The 17556-nt window shown below is 32.6% G+C and overlaps 3 protein-coding genes across 6 annotated transcripts; all 3 read left to right on the forward strand.

Annotated features, from left to right (window-relative positions):
- Positions 1–259: 259 nt before the first annotated feature.
- Positions 260–11849, forward strand: LOC106789435 (lamin Dm0-like). 4 transcript variants are annotated; one of them, XM_014753626.1, is made up of 9 exons: positions 260–647; positions 777–1262; positions 7612–7924; positions 8027–8319; positions 8398–8905; positions 8989–9210; positions 9306–9410; positions 10086–10144; positions 10738–11849. In XM_014753626.1, exons 2-8 carry the CDS (start codon positions 841–843, stop codon positions 10107–10109), a joined length of 1887 nt encoding a protein of 628 aa, XP_014609112.1. In that variant the 5' UTR covers positions 260–647; positions 777–840; the 3' UTR covers positions 10110–10144; positions 10738–11849. The 4 variants fall into 4 exon arrangements, with proteins under 4 accessions (XP_014609112.1, XP_014609113.1, XP_014609110.1 ...); XM_014753627.1 differs by lacking the exon at positions 10086–10144 and having other exon boundaries at positions 8398–8592; positions 8671–8905; positions 10738–11561; XM_014753624.1 differs by lacking the exon at positions 10086–10144.
- A 1214-nt stretch (positions 11850–13063) lies between these two features.
- LOC106789436 (PI-PLC X domain-containing protein 1-like) lies at positions 13064–15769 on the forward strand. The gene is made up of 6 exons (XM_014753628.1): positions 13064–13532; positions 13702–13875; positions 14085–14316; positions 14411–14767; positions 14840–15027; positions 15118–15769. The coding sequence occupies exons 1-6, from the start codon at positions 13484–13486 to the stop codon at positions 15486–15488; spliced, it is 1371 nt and encodes a 456-aa protein (XP_014609114.1). The 5' UTR covers positions 13064–13483; the 3' UTR covers positions 15489–15769.
- Positions 15770–15849: 80 nt separating this feature from the next.
- On the forward strand, positions 15850–17211 carry LOC106789440. Its single transcript, XM_014753632.1, has 2 exons — positions 15850–16361; positions 16737–17211. The coding sequence occupies exons 1-2, from the start codon at positions 16224–16226 to the stop codon at positions 17088–17090; spliced, it is 492 nt and encodes a 163-aa protein (XP_014609118.1). The 5' UTR covers positions 15850–16223; the 3' UTR covers positions 17091–17211.
- The last annotated feature ends 345 nt before the right edge of the window (positions 17212–17556 follow it).

Consider the following 17556-nt stretch of genomic DNA (forward strand, 5'->3'; position numbering starts at 1 on the left):
TGCTCCAATTAAAATTTAATACGATGACGTTACCGATGTAAGAGAATGCGCATAGGATATAACGCATTTCTGCGCGTGCGCTGTAGGAAGTTGTTTTTTTGCTGCTGCAATGTAAAAATTCTGTTCTGTTATTTGCTGAGCAAAAAAGAACCTAAACGATAATAGAAATAAGAGACCTTTTAACAAATAAATAAAAAAGTACCACGACGTTTAAGTTTTAATCGTTATAAAACGTGTAAATAAAATTGTTGGAATTATTAATCAAAGTTCTAACCTGTAGAACGCTGTTAAGACGATTGAAATATAGAGAAAAGTAGGGAGAAAAAAAACGAAGGAGTGAGCGACGTCGATGGCTGGGCGTTGACCAATCAGAGCGAATTATGGGCATTTGGAAGTGACGGTGATATGAGATCAGCGCTAAAGAAAGAAAAATCCCCAAATCAACGGCGTTCGTAAAGGAAGCATCGGGGAGAGAGAAAGAGAATTGCGCGAGTATGATTGGTCGAGAAGGGATACGCGGTGTTGGATGTGGTAGGGGTACTCGCGTGAGAGAGTCGCCTCGTTGTAGCGTCAGCACGCACTAAGCGGTTCAATCTGTGCGTTAACGAACACTTTCTTTCATAAGAGGCTTGAAAAAGCTCAACAAGGTAATTATTTAGCGGACGCGTTGCTAGAAAGTGCAGTAAGTTGATGCTTCGACGGAAGTGTGTTATGAAGGAGAAATAGCCGGGGGGAAGAAAATTACCAGTTACTTAGAGTAAGTTTCTCATTCGTAGATAAATCCTTGGAATATAAGGACGGCGGAATATAGAAGAGAAGGAAGAAGAAGAAACAGCAAATATGTCGACGAAATCAAATAAGAAGACGTCCTCGACGACTATGTCTTCTAATACGAGCACCATTCAAACACCACCACCACCACCTCATTCGTCCACACCTATCGGTGGCCAAAGACCTGGCAGTCCATTAAGTCCTACGCGTTATTCACGATTGCAAGAAAAGAAGGATTTACAAAACCTGAACAATCGGCTAGCATGTTATATTGACAAGGTGAGGCACCTCGAAGCCGAAAATTCAAGACTTACGCGGGAAGTACATACTACACAGGAAACAACTACACGCGAGGTTTCCAATATTAAGTCTATGTATGAGCAGGAATTATCCGATACAAGAAAATTGTTAGATGAAACTGCCAAGGAACGGGCTAAGCTTGAGATTGATACAAAACGATTATGGGATTGCAACGAGGAACTTAAAAATAAGTGAGTATATTTATTCTCCATATGTTTACTTTCTTCACTGCTTATGTTTTTTTCTTTAGCATAGGTAGCATACGTTAAAGATTCAATTTAATGGGAGATAGACTGATATATATCGGTTATATATGTTTAAAATATTTTAAGAATGATTTAAAATCGTTAATATTTGATTTCTTTCTAGAGTCCTATAGATTAAAGGTACTTTCATTCGAAAGATGTTTTAGGTATAATATTTGAAAATAATAAAAAAAAGAAAAAGGCACGTTAAAAGTAGGTCAGAGAAAATACCATCTTGTTTATGTTTCCATATCATGCTATATTCAAATTTTTACGTAGATCAATAACAGCTGCTTTTACATAATTACTTTCAGTGATTAGTTTTTTTGATAGAATTTGATACAAATTCACGACGACAAATAATAGAAAAATTTGAAATATTTAACAAGATATTTTACATAAAAGGTGTCTTTGCAAGAAACCAAGGTTTCCCAAAATCAATATGTCTGAAAAGGGTAAAAGATGTGTAGTTTGATATGGGTGTTGAAATATGAGTTATAGATATGAACGAGTCTGCAAACATAATCGATTATGTCGATAATTGATTGCAGTTAGATGTAGAATCGATATTTAGAGGTCTCGTCCAAGCCGGAACGTGACGTTACTACGTCGATTGCGTCACTCTTACTACTATGCGATGATGTCAGCCCGCTCATTCCTGTATTCCCTGACCTAAAAACATTGACTCTCTTAAATGCACATGACGGCCAAAGCAAAGCTCTATAATACGTATACATACATATACGTAGGTACATGACAAACCTATTCCATGAAAGATAGACACTCCTTTCCCGATAGAGAAATCGTTTTTATTAGACTATTAAAAAGGATAGTCAGTCTTGTATCAACGTGGCGTTCAACGATAAATCTAACAATTTTCAAATTTAAAATCAAATTTCAAATTTTTTTTTAATCTATTTCATACTTAAACAAAAACACATTATATTCAATCGATCGTCGTTATTGTCCTATTGAAAATCATTATTTTTTTTCAACAATAAGTTATCGCCTTTTGAATTCGAATATAATTTAGTGAAATCGTTTGGACAACTTTTTTTTTATCCACTATCTCTGTTATTCATCGAGAATATTTTGGGCAATGAAAGCACGAAACTCGTTTTTCGTTTAGATTTGACAAGTCGATTCGTAGGAATTTACTGCGGACTCGTAACCAGACCAAATAATTTCGAACGAACATTTGCTAATGTTCAATGTTTACGTTATATTTATTCTCATTGTTATTTCGAATTGGGTATCTTTCGAAATAAAGATTTGTTTATAGGAAATGATAGAAGTAGAAGAGGGGGATCGATCTATTATACGTTTTCTTTTTCTTTATTTCTTTCCTAAGGGCTACTTTTAAAGGGAACGTTCGGTTTGAGTAAATACAGGTGTTTAAAAACGCAAAGAATGCTTCTCTAGACGCGAAGTATGACATCATTTCTTCCTTCGATAGGATAAACCGTAATGACGATAATGGTGTCCTCGATTAAATGTAAACGGGTTTATCGATAAATTCTTCATGTCTTTTTCGTGCCATTTTCTTTATATTATGCAGTTCTTTATCGCGAATTCGATATAATGTATTTTAATATATAGGACAGGTCCAAAGTACCTAGGTATTTTTTCCAGATATTTTGGATTAGTTTTTTCTTGTCATAAATTGATAGTTTTAGTCCATCTTGTATATTCAGAATATATATATATATAAGATGAGATAAACTCTATAATGTTTGATTACAAATATCATTTTGTTCGTTATCAATAATATTTTTATATAGGTGGCGTTTCGATACGAAATATTCTCTGAGCATTGAAACGCTAAAATTTATTTTTTTCGTTTATCTTTTTGTATTTTTGTATTTGAAATACGAGTCGAGCAAAGTCTGAAGCAAAGATTGTTAAAATAAAGAACAAAAATCTAATCACACACACACACATTTATCATGCTATATATTTTCTTAAATATTCATAATGTCATATACATTGTAAGTGCCATATGAGTTACTCAGAAGCCAATACAGTTAAGTCGAAAAAACAAAAATTAAGAAAAAGGAGTAGGCTCTGCAACAAAACAAGATATAAACAGGATATGCAGCATCTTAAAAACTTTAGGACTTTCATCTTTAGGTACCTGAAAAAAATGCCACTAATTTCTTCATTAATTGTAGTGAGATATTATATAAGAAAAATTGTAAATATATAAATTTAGACATTTTCAATGATCAAGGTAATCTATTTCGAGCGGTGATTGGTCGAATTTATAGTTTTAAGTGTGAAGGTGGTAATACGTGTTAGACGTTTCAGAAAACGTGCAATGGGACATAAAGATGTGCCGTTGTTGTTGGAAACGAAAAAGTCCACAAAATAGTAGCTGACATCATAGGTCGATTCCTGCCATTGCAAACCGGTCACGAGAAGGTTCCGCTGGCCTTAAGGCCATTGATCGCTACAACGGGAAAAGCTATAAGCCGGTTCTTTCTCCTTACCTCTGCCTACCTCTCTCTCTCTCTCTCCAAGATAAACATTTAATCGTTATTAGAAAAGACAAATATAATCACAAAATATATTAATATTTAATTAAATACATTTTTTAAAAAAGAACTTTATTTGTTTTCTTTGACTTAAGAACATAATATGTATTATCCGCGTGCATGTTCGTTGCATACGTGCTTGATTTTAATCTCGTTCGTGTCGTTGCAACAAAATTGCAAATTTGTAATTAAATTATTATACATATACATGTGTGGGAATATAGTCATATATATATATCGTGTAGGAAAGCAAGACGCGAGGACGAGAACGGTTAATCTTTACCCCATACTGAGATAGAACGTTGCACGTTATGTGTACACCAATCGTTCGTATAGATCACCGTAAATCCGTCATTATTAAATTTACCAAAATTACGGTTCGTAATAAATCGGGTTTAATTATAAAGTTAGGAGAATTACCTTCAAAGGAATTTTCAATTTGAAATCAAGTTAAATCGCAAATGAATTTTCTTATATTAACATTATCAAAGTGTATAACTAGTTTATAACAATAATAAATAAAAATAGGAATTATCGAAAGAATCGATTAGAATTAGTATTATAAGCTATTGGATAGCTCTGGTACGGGTTACAGGTCGGTAAAAGTAGACTGGAATATTAGACTGCTTTGGTTCGGCATGGTAGAAAATAAAATTCTCGATGTGGGTCGTGTTCCGTGTCTGAAATAGCGGCGAACCGAGTATAGTACTCGCTTCGGCTTTTCTCTTCGGCTCCTTGGAATGTCTTTTGACCGATATAATTCTGGAGTTTCTCTTCAACAATCTTCCCTTCAATTTGTTACCACAAACAAATTTTCTACAGAATACAAAAAAATACCATTGTAAATTGAAGCCCTTATTATTTCAGATATGCTTAAATATATTCATTTATATGTAATGTGTAGTCAAACGTGTAGGTAATTCTCCATTGAGAGACGACAAATTTGTAAAATTATTTTTTTTTTTTTTTTTTTTTTTTTTTTTTAAATATTTTTTTTTTTACAATCTAGTCATAGAAATCGTCTTTACGTAGAGTCCAAATTGAAAATACTGAAATAAATGAAAGCGATCCAGACGGTGTGCCTCCTACGCGAATTTCTTTCTCTGTCCCCTGCGTGGACAAGTTTATTTATCCCCACCATTCCTACCATTATTGCCATCACCATCGACGCTACTTTCATCTTAACATTGGATAGCGACATGGGATGAGGAGGCCAACGCTATTTATGTAAATAATATGGGAATGTAAGAGTAAAAGTAAGAAAATAAGAAAGAACATGCTTGTAGTGTACGTGATCTTAAGCACATCGATCATGAAATTCGTTGCTACCCGCGATTGTGCGAAGTGGGGATTTCAAACGAAAAGGTTGTTTAAGGTGAAATACGCCAGAAAGAAAAGACAACAAATAGATATTTCTAGAATAATACAAAGATGCTTTTAAATCTACAGAGCTATTTCTAGAATAAATAAAGATGATTTTCTGGTAGGTAAAGCTACAAGAAATGTTGTCCCCTGTTGTTATGATATGAAGGAATGAGAGAGAGTATGTGTGCATGCGTGTGTTGCGTAGATGAAGAAATAAGTAATGTAAGACAAAAGCGAATATATACTTCTATATTTCTACTTATCTTTTTCGAAGATATCCGTGAAATAAAGATGGAAGATTTCTGGAGATGACGTAGTTGTTCGATTCATTCGTCAGTAATTCGTTTTACACGGTTCAATAAAAAAACATCTTGACCTCGTCCTGTATAGGTCACGCGATATTATTCATTGTTGCTTCGGCTAGTAGTCCAAGGATTTCGAGATGCGATCGACGAATAACGAGAAACACTCTGCTAACCTTTGCTCGTATATTTTGACTTGTTTTAAACACATTTGAAGTAGATTCGACGTCGAGCAACATTGTTGAACGTTCCGGCTCGTGTCGGTAACAATAAGATTAACGCAATTAAATTATTCTTGTTCGATATATTACTTGCTACTTCTTAGAATTATTTAGAGCAAAGTAGTTTGATAATAAATTGTGGTTTGTAATTTCCTGCGGTACTATAGTTAGATCAAGGAATGAATGTATTAGAAAATATGAATAAAATGTATTATTTTGAAATAGGAAAAAGAAGAAAGAACTCAATGATTTTCTTAATTCTTACGTTTGATCTAATTTAGAATGAGTGAAAGATAGGAGGTATCTAAGTTGAGAATAATAGGGAAGTGTGATATTTCGAGTTTCCTTCTTCTGGAAGGCACTTTTATTTTAGGATCAGCTTCCCGGTATCTAATTAGAAATTACGGGACTAGGAGAAATGTGTTTCTTAGAAGTTTCTTTGCAAATGAAATGTTAAAATTCATTGATTATATATGTTACGTCCTAACGTTATTAAATTTGTTATATTATTAATACAAGCGGAATTCGACATATGTGGTTTATAGTTTATATTTTATATCTTATATTTTATATTTTATATTTTATTTTCTAATAACTTTAGTTTAGGATTTATGGTGTTTATCTAAATTTAGAATTTATTTGTCACTAAGACGTGAAAGTCTTTTGTAGAACGATACTAATAATATTCCTTTTGTTTTTCTCTGAAAGCTACTCTTCTTCTGTTAGTTTTTGCTTCTTTCTTGCGTATTTCTTAAAATCTTATTTTCGTTCAAATCCTTRTTGCGCACTATCGCAGGTAGCAACAGATCACGCGATCGACGTGTTTACGACCACGTACGCTAAAGGGCGTGGATCACGTGATCAACGTGTTCTCTTCTATTTTCTTATTTTAATCTCAAATTTCACATATATTAACAATAGCTATATTGAAAGTTAAGAACGCTTCAATTTAGAATTAAGTCGTCACTAAGACGAAACCACGTGATCGACGTGTTTTCTTCTATTTTCTTATTTCAATCTTGAATTTCTCATATATTAATATACGTAGTTATATATCATATATATAACATACGAGTTTTGTTGAGGCTTTTAAATAATAACGATCAAACTAACGAAGTTTTAGATGTATTGTGTTTTAGAATATTATAAAAAGAAATGTATGTCGAAATTAAATAAAAAAGACGCTGAGCTTTGATGATTAAGTTGCTGAAGAAGTCCCAATAAAGGGACGAAACGTCCAACTCAATCAAATTAAGTTCTACTTCTTTTCATGTCCAAATTCCCTATGAAATTTTATCATTAAAAATTATAATTTTGGACGAGAGAAAATACTAAATATATATGAGAATATTCTTCTCCAAGGGTTGCGTTTCGCGGGAGAGAAAATTGTGGTTAAGAAAGCATTTTACGTAAATGGGAGGTACTCCCACTATTGCGAATGGGACTCTGCATAGTGGGGTTGCGTTTTTCCCTATATATAAGCTACAGCTTAAATTCGATWGTTCAGTGTTCGCATAAAATTGAGTATATTACACATAATTTGAATAGTTCGCATTAGATACTAAATCTCTGATTTTTGCTAGTAATTGTAGTTTAACATTCGATACTAAGATTCCGAAATTTGTTACTAATTATAATTTTTCTTCATTTGTTATTAATCGTAAGTATCCCACTTTTTGTTACTAAGATTCGAAATTTGTAATTATTTTTAAGCTTTTGTTACCTAAATTAGATGCTAAGATTCGAAATTTGTTATAAGTTTAAGAATAAACTTCTTTTTCTATCTCTATTTTCGAATTTTGTAATTGCTCCTGTRCAATCCCCCTTCTGGGACGTAACATATATTACATTCATATTCAATGTATTATTACAGATTGGAGAAAAAGACAAAGGATTTGCAAATAACCGAAAGAAATTTAAGTTTGTACGAAGCGAGAAACAATGATTTGACATCTCAATTAACTCAATGTCAAACCGAGCGTAAAAAAATTACGGATAAGGATAGAGAATTGGAAAAGGAGAATGAACGATTGAACGCAGCTCTGAACGATACGCGTCATCATCTGGAAGAAGAAACGTTACAGCGTATAGATCTTGAAAATCATATTCAAAGTCTCAAAGAAGATTTAAGTTTTAAAGATCAAGTATATCAACAAGAACTTACCGAAACGCGTTCGAGACGGCAGGTTCGTTTCTATTTATAATATATTTTTCGAAGATTTATTTCACATCATTTTTCTTGTTTATTTTCCTATTAATAATCTCTTACGTTTATATATTTTATTTAGGTTGAAATCTCCGAGATAGACGGAAGATTGGCTGAAAAATATGAAGCTAAATTACAACAATCATTACAAGAATTGCGTGACCAGTATGAGGCACAAATGCGAGCCAATCGCGAGGAGATTGAAATGTTATATGAAAATAAGATCAAAAACTTGACTTCACATGCTCAACGTAATAGCGATGCAGCCAATAAAGCTATCGAGGAATTGAGACAAACTCGATCAGGAATTGATACTTTCAAGCAAAAGATCAACGAGCTCGAGGCCTCTATCAATGCTTTGAATGCGAGAATTCGGTACAAAAATACTTGCTCCTTTATACAGATTTGCCTACATTGTTCCGTGCAAATATTAATAGAAAAATATTTTTATAGGGACTTGGAAAGTCTACGCGAGAACGAACGTATGCGGCATGCTGAAAGTATAGCCGCTTACGAAGCAGAATTAGCTCGCATGAGAGATGAAATGGCTCAACAATTACAAGAGTATCAAGATTTAATGGACATAAAGGTTGCCTTAGACTTGGAAATTGCTGCATATCGTAAATTGTTAGAATCCGAGGAAGCTAGGTATAATTGTACACTTACAATATTTATTAATAAAAAAAAAAAAGAAACGGGTTTATTATTTCTCTATATCGTTTTTAGGTTGAATATAACACCAGCAACCCAATGTAGTACTAGTAACGTGACACAGACTAGCAGAAATACTCCAGCAAGACAAACACCTCTGAGAGGAAAGAGAAAGAGAACTTTACTAGAGGAAAGCGAAGAACGTAGTAGTAGTGACTACAGTATCAGTGGTACAGCAAGGGGCGACATTGAAATTACGGAAGCTGATCCTCATGGTCGATATGTCAAACTTACTAACAAGGGTAACAAAGTAAGTTCTATTTACAATATAAATATGATCATAAAATTGAACAAAGGTTTACAATAATAATTAAATTGTATTCTTATAATTAGGAAATTGGACTCAGCGGTTGGCAAATTATTCGCAAGGCTGGCACTCTAGAAACAGTCTTTAAATTCCATCGAACTGCAAAACTCGACTCGGGTGCAAGCGTATCAGTTTGGTCAGCTGATATTGGTGCGACTCATGAACCACCATCCAATATCGTTATGAAGGGTCAAAAATGGTTCATTGCAGAAAATATGACTACAGTTTTACTAAACAATGACTCAGAAGTATAATTCTTTTTTTCTTCTTGTAACTCTTGTTCGTTTTTATAGATACTTATTGTGTATGTAATTAATATAAATTATTTCTGATGTCTCGATAGGAAATGGCAACATCTGAACGAAAACGACAACAGTTGTCCACATCTGTTTCACGGCATAGAGAAAGTTTAGGATTCCGACCTTCAGAAGATCTCCATTACCAGCAGGTATGAATCAATATCTGAAATATATGATACGAGATAAGTTCATATATCACTATATACACCCTTCTCGTATTTTTCTTTTCTTTTCTTTTTTTTTTTTTTTTTTTTTCTTGCAAATGTTTAACGTGCTTTTACAGTCTTTTAAGATAAATTATTCACGTACGATCAAGTAACTCTTATCACATATATTTTTACTTAATCAAGTGTGACGTTAAGAATCAATATTCTAATTTTTTTTGTATGACAATGGTTTTATAGATAAAAGAAATGAAACTAAAATGTAGTCTCAGCTAATTTGTTAGGTAATCTGTTTGGGTAAAAAATAGTAACCGGTAAAGAACAAGAAGACAATGTGGCTATATTGACAGTAGCTTGTTATAAAAGATAAAAATAAAAAAATTCCAGTTATTTATCATAATTTTAGACTGTTAAAGATTAAAGATTAATTTATTTATAGGGAGGAAGACAAAAGTTTCCAGATGATTTTTAAAATCATGTTGAAACATCTTTGGCCCAGTTAAGAATTTTTACATCACCCTGTACTATATGTGCTATGTCTATAATATATATATGTAATTGTAGAATATATAGTATAGTAATTCCATATAGTTATAGTATTACCAAATTGTTAAGGAGGGTGTTGCGCATTTTACCGACACTCGCTTCTTGTTTTCATAGAGAAGATATCTCTACCCATATTAAGTGCCTGGGCACATGAACTCTGATGGGCATCTTATGTAAGTTGATTTCAAGCAATCGGATGTACGATCGTTCAGCTACTTGTCAACGATATTAATATCTTCTGCACTTTCATCATACTACGATTATTTGGCTTATTACTTTGTTGGTCTTCATGCAGCACACCTATATGCCTTTATACTCACGCTTTTATAACTAAAACATCATATGCGTTTATAAAATAATATGTTTGACGCGGATACATTCACATTTTCATAGTTAACCACATTGTCTTTAGAAAATACTTATAGTTACATATATAATTGACTATTTTTCCGGAAAGCTTTCACAATTTTATATATATTCGATATTTACATATTTATATTCTTGATTATTAATTAATTATAAGATAAGTGTTCTTTCTTTTTTTTTTTACTTATCTATAATTTAATCACAAATAAAAAAAATAAAATATTAAAAATAAATAAAAGAAATATTAATGTATGCTTGTCTTTTTGTGACTAATGTAAAATATGAGAAAAAGCTGTCTATTAGGTCATTAAACGTATGTTGGGCTGATGGCAAAAAGATAATTCTTGGAATTACTCGAAAATTATCTTTTTTCATTGAAGTAATCTATTTTGTGTTTCAGGGTGATGCACCGGGTGGTCCCGAACGTTGTCGCCTTATGTGAACATATTAAATTACATTTATTAGAAATAAGCATTTTTATTATAACATGATTTCTTCAAATACTTATATTTAAAATACCGATATTTTATGCCACGAGCAGTATATAAAATATCAACGATTATAATATTAACATACAGATAAAATAAATAATAAAAAGAAGTAAGACTATGTCGAAAATATATATATCTAGGGCTCGATACATTTGTAAGCTGATTATCGTTTCAGATAGACAGGATTAAATGTAAAAATACATACGAAAAATGAATATCTAGCTAAAATTAAAATGAGAGACATGGTATGGTATAATATTGTTCACAAATCAAAGTTTATAATTATAATTTTTTCTATATTCGTACGTACATAAATATTATTTATTTTTTTTTAATCATTCTTTTGTGGTTACTGTTTTTGTCGCGTCACAATTCTTAATTTATTTGTACTTTTCTTTTTTTACAAATCCTGATTCTTGATGGAATTGTTCTTTCGTTTGTTGAAGCTAATCTAATTAAATGGTGTCATGCCTTGATGTTTTGTGCTTTTATAATTATCTCTCTCTTATTATTCAATATATCATTGGGAATGAAAATGAAATAGTACACTGTTCGTGAAAATTACAATTCTCGTACGATAATAAAGAATTAACAACAAGAGAAACGTATTTATGATTCCATTGAGACGGTTATCACTTGTAGATTCGAATATAAAATTATTCTATATAATTGTAAACAAATTTATATATCATATCATTTATGTTAATAATAAAAATCAGAAATATTAACTGTAGCAAAGTGTATTCGTAATTTCTGTTTATTTGTTCGTTTAAATAATTAAAATTATGAATATTGTATTATATTGCCAATTATCAACCAGTAATTATGGAAGTGGTCTGAATCGTTTGGAATAATAAAAATTATAAAATTTTGTCTTTTTTCAAGAATATAATATAAATAGTTACTTTATTTTCGGGTTTGTCATTATAGGAAAATAATATGCATCTCAATACGAAACATATGATTTTTAATCCATTTCCATAATCATCGGTTCATATGTTAAATAAGAACATAGAATTTTTCTAAATTTCAAAAAATAATATTTTTCTTGATCAACACTAGTCTACATTATTTTGATATATATATTACTACCATTCAGCGGTTGAATAATAAAAGTCAACGTTATGATTATTGTTAACTCATTAAGATCGATGTTTTATTTAACAATTCAATCGCTGTTGGTTAATTCAAACAGTCTTCTTTTTGTTACTTTTAATCTTCAAGAGTATTTTTTATATTAAATAATACGATTATAATCTATTTTCTCTTTACTATAAGTACAAATGTTTCGTATACTTTGAGCACAATAACCAAAAGTTAGGATACATAAATAATATTATTAATTATTTGGCGGTGTAATAAAAATATATATATGTGTGTAAGGATTTCAATGTATTTCGAAAAATGTTTGTCACTTTTTACGATCCTCTATAAGTTTCTGTGCACAATTAATACAACCATATTAAAAATCAATGCATAATTTTATCCTAAAAATACAATATTGTAAGAAAAAAAGTGACATAGATTTTTGGAATCTCCAACACAGATCTTACGACAATGTATTTATATAGGAAGATAATATTTGTCCTGTATCAAAATTTGATCCAAATAAATTTCTAACTAACTCAACATCTAACAACGTTTGTTACTTTAGACATTCATTTGAAGATCGTTATCTTGTCTGTGTACAAAAGCTAAAAAATTTATTACATAAGATGTCCTCGATCATATCTTTTATACATGCCACATAATAGAGATATATGTTAGAGATATTTATATATATATATGTATATACATATATCTCTACCTGTTGGAAATTATGATCTGGTAATCTACAACGCTCTCGTGATATATTTCTGACACGCGGACTACGCGAGGGTGTTTAATTCAATGTAAAATTAAAATCATTGCCCCAACACCCTTGTATGTTCAGGAACCTTATCATTGCTCTTCCATCGTCGTTCAGCGTGAATCCCTCTCTCTCTCTCTCTCTTTCTTTCCGTCTATCTATCTTCTGAAGATACGCAGGAAATGGGGTGTTTAATATTAGGTGGTCGAGTCTGACCCCTTGACTCTACACGTCGTCGATAGAGAGTCCAAGAGGAGAGACAAAATGGTGAGAGAGAGAGAGAGAAAGAGACGTAGGTAAAACACGGTTCCCCCCTTTTCGAACAAATTGACGTGTCCGAGGAAGTGATGGAAGGATGGTACAATGCGCTCGAACACATTTTACAAGCGAACCAATGGGTTCTATATTAAACTAGAACTCCGTGCGTCCGAGCTTGACCGAGCAAAGTTGGTGTACGCTCAGTCGTCTGGGGTTGTCCCTCGATCGCTTCTTCTTTCTCTCGACTTTTTTAATCGGGACACCTCTGGAGAACCAACCACCGTTTCTCGATGATCTTATTCTGAAAGAGAAGAAATCGTCTCTTAATCGGAGACTCGTCTTTGTTACAACTAAAACTTTAAGATCGATGTCCTGAAAATTTCAATACAGTCTCGAGAACCTTCAGTTCGAGGGACAAGGATTAAAGAGAAAAAAAGTATTCATACTGCATCCAGTTGGAGTTATCAACGTGAAGAAAACATTCGAAGAAGTTTGAAATTAAATATTTGAAGTCAGTCAATAGAAGGATTTTATTTATCCTGATTATCATGATTAAAGGAACCTTTCTGTTGCTTCTTTACGCATCTTGCGACATAGGTGAGTTCGATCATCCACTGATAGTTATGTATTTTGATGTCATTTGTCCATGTTCATCTGGCACTCTTTACTTATATAAATCAGTAGAAAGTATTAATAGCAGACGAGACTCGGCATTCCTACCATTCAAGGGATTCGAAATACTTTGAAACGATATTTCTTTTTCTAGCTTTTGCAGCACAATGTGGAAAGGTATGGTTAACGGTCTCCTCCTTATGGAGACCGATCGCTGCAAGTGATAAAGTCGTCGATGCTGAATTAGAAGTTAATTGGGAACTGGATTGTCCTAGAAGCACAGAATATCCAGATATCATCAAGGTTTTCACTGCTGACCCAGTGCATAGTAATAAGTTTTGTTTGCTTCTTTAGCACATTGTACGACATAACATAATCATTTGCTTTTCTACTCTTTATTTAATATAACTAAGAATCAATTAGATATTATAAAATCAACTATTTACTTTGTTTTTCATCGCTTCTTTTTTTTATTTCGAATGAATGAATAAAACATCATAACTGGTCGACACGATTACGGTCATTATTTTTTTCCAGACAAAACCATCAGACCTAAATTGATCTTGTCTCCATTGGAACATTCAAGAGGATATTATCGGACCAATATCACAGTCGGTCGACCTTCATTACCAGGTGGATGGGATACTCCAGATGGTGCCACTCTTCCTGGCCCTCATTGTTTAAAACATTACGTTGCTCTTTACAAGGACGGTGATCTCTTTATGAGTTCTTGCTTGCGAATTTGGCCGACTTGGATGTACGATTTGAGGTATATATATACTCTTCAAATAAATATATTTTTTTTTTAGATTAATCAATGTATATATACTTATACGTGTATTTTAATTTGTATAAACGCGAAGAAGGCAACTTGGAAGACTACCAATCGGTAGCCTGATGATACCCGGGACCCACAACTCAGGTTGTTACAAACACGGTGATTTGACTAGAAGAGACGTTTTCCAACGTTATTTGCTAACTCAGGATCGCGACGTTTGGACGCAGTTGGTACACGGAATACGTTACCTCGATATCAGAGTTGGTTATTATCCTCCTTCCAGACCAAACGTTACAGCATCAGGTGAAGAAAGTAATAGCATCAACAGATTTTGGGTAAATCACGATGTAATAAGAATCACACCCCTCTCAGCAATTATCAAAGACGTCCGGAATTTTCTAGACGTTGCAAGAGGAGAAGTTGTTATTATGGATTTTCACAGGTCAACGAATTAAATATCATTTAATCTCATTTCTTTATCGAAAATATTATCAATGAAGATCTTATCTTTTAGATTTCCAGTTGGTTTCGAGGGTAGGCCGAGTAGGCATCGTAGACTGGCAACTATTTTACATCGAGAATTTGGTGATTTGATCTTGAAACCTGATAGAGGTGTCGTTGGCCTTGGACCGACTCTTAACGATATTTGGACGGGTGCTGGACGATTGATCATTTGCTATGGTGATAAGCATACAGTAAATGGTAATACCATTAGTGATTAGACATCAATTATTTGTTATCGTTATTTTCGATTAGGCATCAATAAGGATTGATTGTGTTGAATATTATTAGCTTACGAATGGCTTTGGCCGTCGTTGCCTCAAGCTTGGGGTAATCAGCAAACGGTGGAAGGTCTTTTCAAGTATTTGGACGAAGTGATAATGGGTCCTAAAAGATCTAGGAACAGTCCAAATCCATTGTGGGCCGTCATGGCAGAATTGACGCCATATCCGTTGGATATTATCTTCAAACCATCCGGTGGACTTCGACAAATGGCTGATGCTGTAAATAGAAATCTGACGGTGAAGTTTCAAGAGAAATGGTGGAAAGAGACTAACATCGTTGCTACCGATTTTTTCCTTGGAAATAATCTCATAGATATTTCTATACAATCGAACATCAAAAAGAGTAACATCGCCCAGTGGCGTTTTGATATATTTTAAGATATATCAACAAATTACAGACGTCCGTTCTAATCTTCAGATCAAGAGATCAATATCTTCGTATCTTATCGAAGAAAAAGTGTCTCGTTAGCAAAAATTTATAATTGATCGATCGAGGGAACGTTGTACAGTAATAAATTTTTAATCATTGATCGCAATCTTTTCTTAAAATATACTCGTATACATGAATGGTGAATATTGATGAAAAAAAGAAAAAGAATGTAAGCTGTATTTATTGATCTAATTGTCAGAATAAAAACGTTATATTTGTCGAAAATTTTATTTTGCGTTTAGCAATTAATGTGTTATATCGTTTACTGCGTTCGATAGTGTTTCCGCTTAATTTTGGTATCAACTATCTTTCGGAATTTATAATTTTCATTAAATTGTATATAGTAGTCAGTTAACAATGTGTTATAAAATAAGATAGATTTTTACCATATTCATATATGTAGAAGTTTATTGAAAATTGTGTTGATGTTCAATGTGTACCTGCTTCGTAGAAAATCGATTTCGTATACAGAAGCTAAACAGTCGGATAATCGGTTGTCATTTGACTCTCAAATAGAATCTAAGCATAGTTTCACCTCGCAAGTAGATCGTCTCTCGAGGAGTTCGACAGTTCGTCGTCATTCGGCTCGACGTGAAAACGTAAGGAGAAAGAATCTCTCTTTCTCTCTCTCTCATATTCCGTTTGCTTTTTTGCTTATTTCTTTTTTTTGCGCGTGAAATACGATGCTTTATAACGTGAATTCAAACGATGAGGGACAAGGAGAGAAACTTTGGACGATATACGCGTGGTGGGCCAGCGTTCTAATATTGAAGATGATGTCCTTGACTTGGATTACAGGACGAGTTCGCGTTGCCAAACAGGTAAAATCTTTTACGTAAGAAGAAACATAACAGCGATCAATTTTTAGAGAAAGGAAGGTTATTTTTATACTTATACGTAAAATATATTACATTTCGTTTTAACGAGATATACGAGAGAGAAGTAGAAATTAAAAAATATTTTCACCTGGTCGAATAAATGGAACTAACCAAGTTAGTTTTAATTAGCATGATCTTCAATGTCTAGAGTTCATTTCTCTATATATATATATATATATATATATATATATATATATATATCTCTTAACATCTCGGTGATATACTAATGAAGTTAATATAATGACTAAATACCTAGGTTTTTCTTCTTTAGTTTTTGGACATTATTAGAAATAATATGTTATTACGATTTGATGATAGGTGATACACAGCGAGGAGGATAGGATGTGGATGAAAAGAAATCACGTGATCCTGTGCCCAAGTGGCGGTGGACATCCGGCAGTGGATCGTATCAGGAGCGCTCATTACAATGATCTAGCGATCGTTTTACCTTATCTCTTGATCGTACCCATTTGGTTGAATACCTCGCCATCTTTTTTCTCAACTAGAGCGATAATGCTTTGTTTTGCCATCAGTAATATTTTCTCGACTTTGATGCATTTGGAAATAGTCGAGACACCTAATATTTGTCGAATACTTTCTCGAGCTTGCTGTACCTCCATTTTGGTTTATATTTGTATCTCTTGTATGGCACGATACTTAATTGTCATTTAAAAATTTGATAGCATATACGAATCGTACAGATGTGTTTTTAACTACTTGCTCTACGGATGCTCTATCTGTATCTTTTTCTCTTTCTCTCGATGATTAACAATTGTAGGATAATTTAATGTAATAATATCTCTCATATGAGTCACATCGCATTCGTGCAGAGTTACACTTTGTACATCACTTTTTTCATACGTTATTTCTTTATGATTAATAAAATTGATCAAATAAATCAAATGATTGATTGTTCATTTCAGTCATAAATTAATTCGATTATTAGGCATAAATAAATAATTAATATGGATAAAGTACAAAAATAAAAAGAATTTCTTTTTTGATAAGTTGGAATAAATGGAATTAAAAGAATAATTTCAATATCAAAAATTAAAAAAATTAATGCAATTAAAAAAAATTGAATAGAAAATGATAATCGTGAATGAGTTAAAGGATTAAATCCACATTCATATGGTGA

Source organism: Polistes canadensis, unplaced genomic scaffold (assembly GCF_001313835.1).
Source record: "Polistes canadensis isolate GaletaPanama2010 unplaced genomic scaffold, ASM131383v1 scaffold_183, whole genome shotgun sequence".
NCBI classification, from domain to species: domain Eukaryota; kingdom Metazoa; phylum Arthropoda; class Insecta; order Hymenoptera; family Vespidae; genus Polistes; species Polistes canadensis.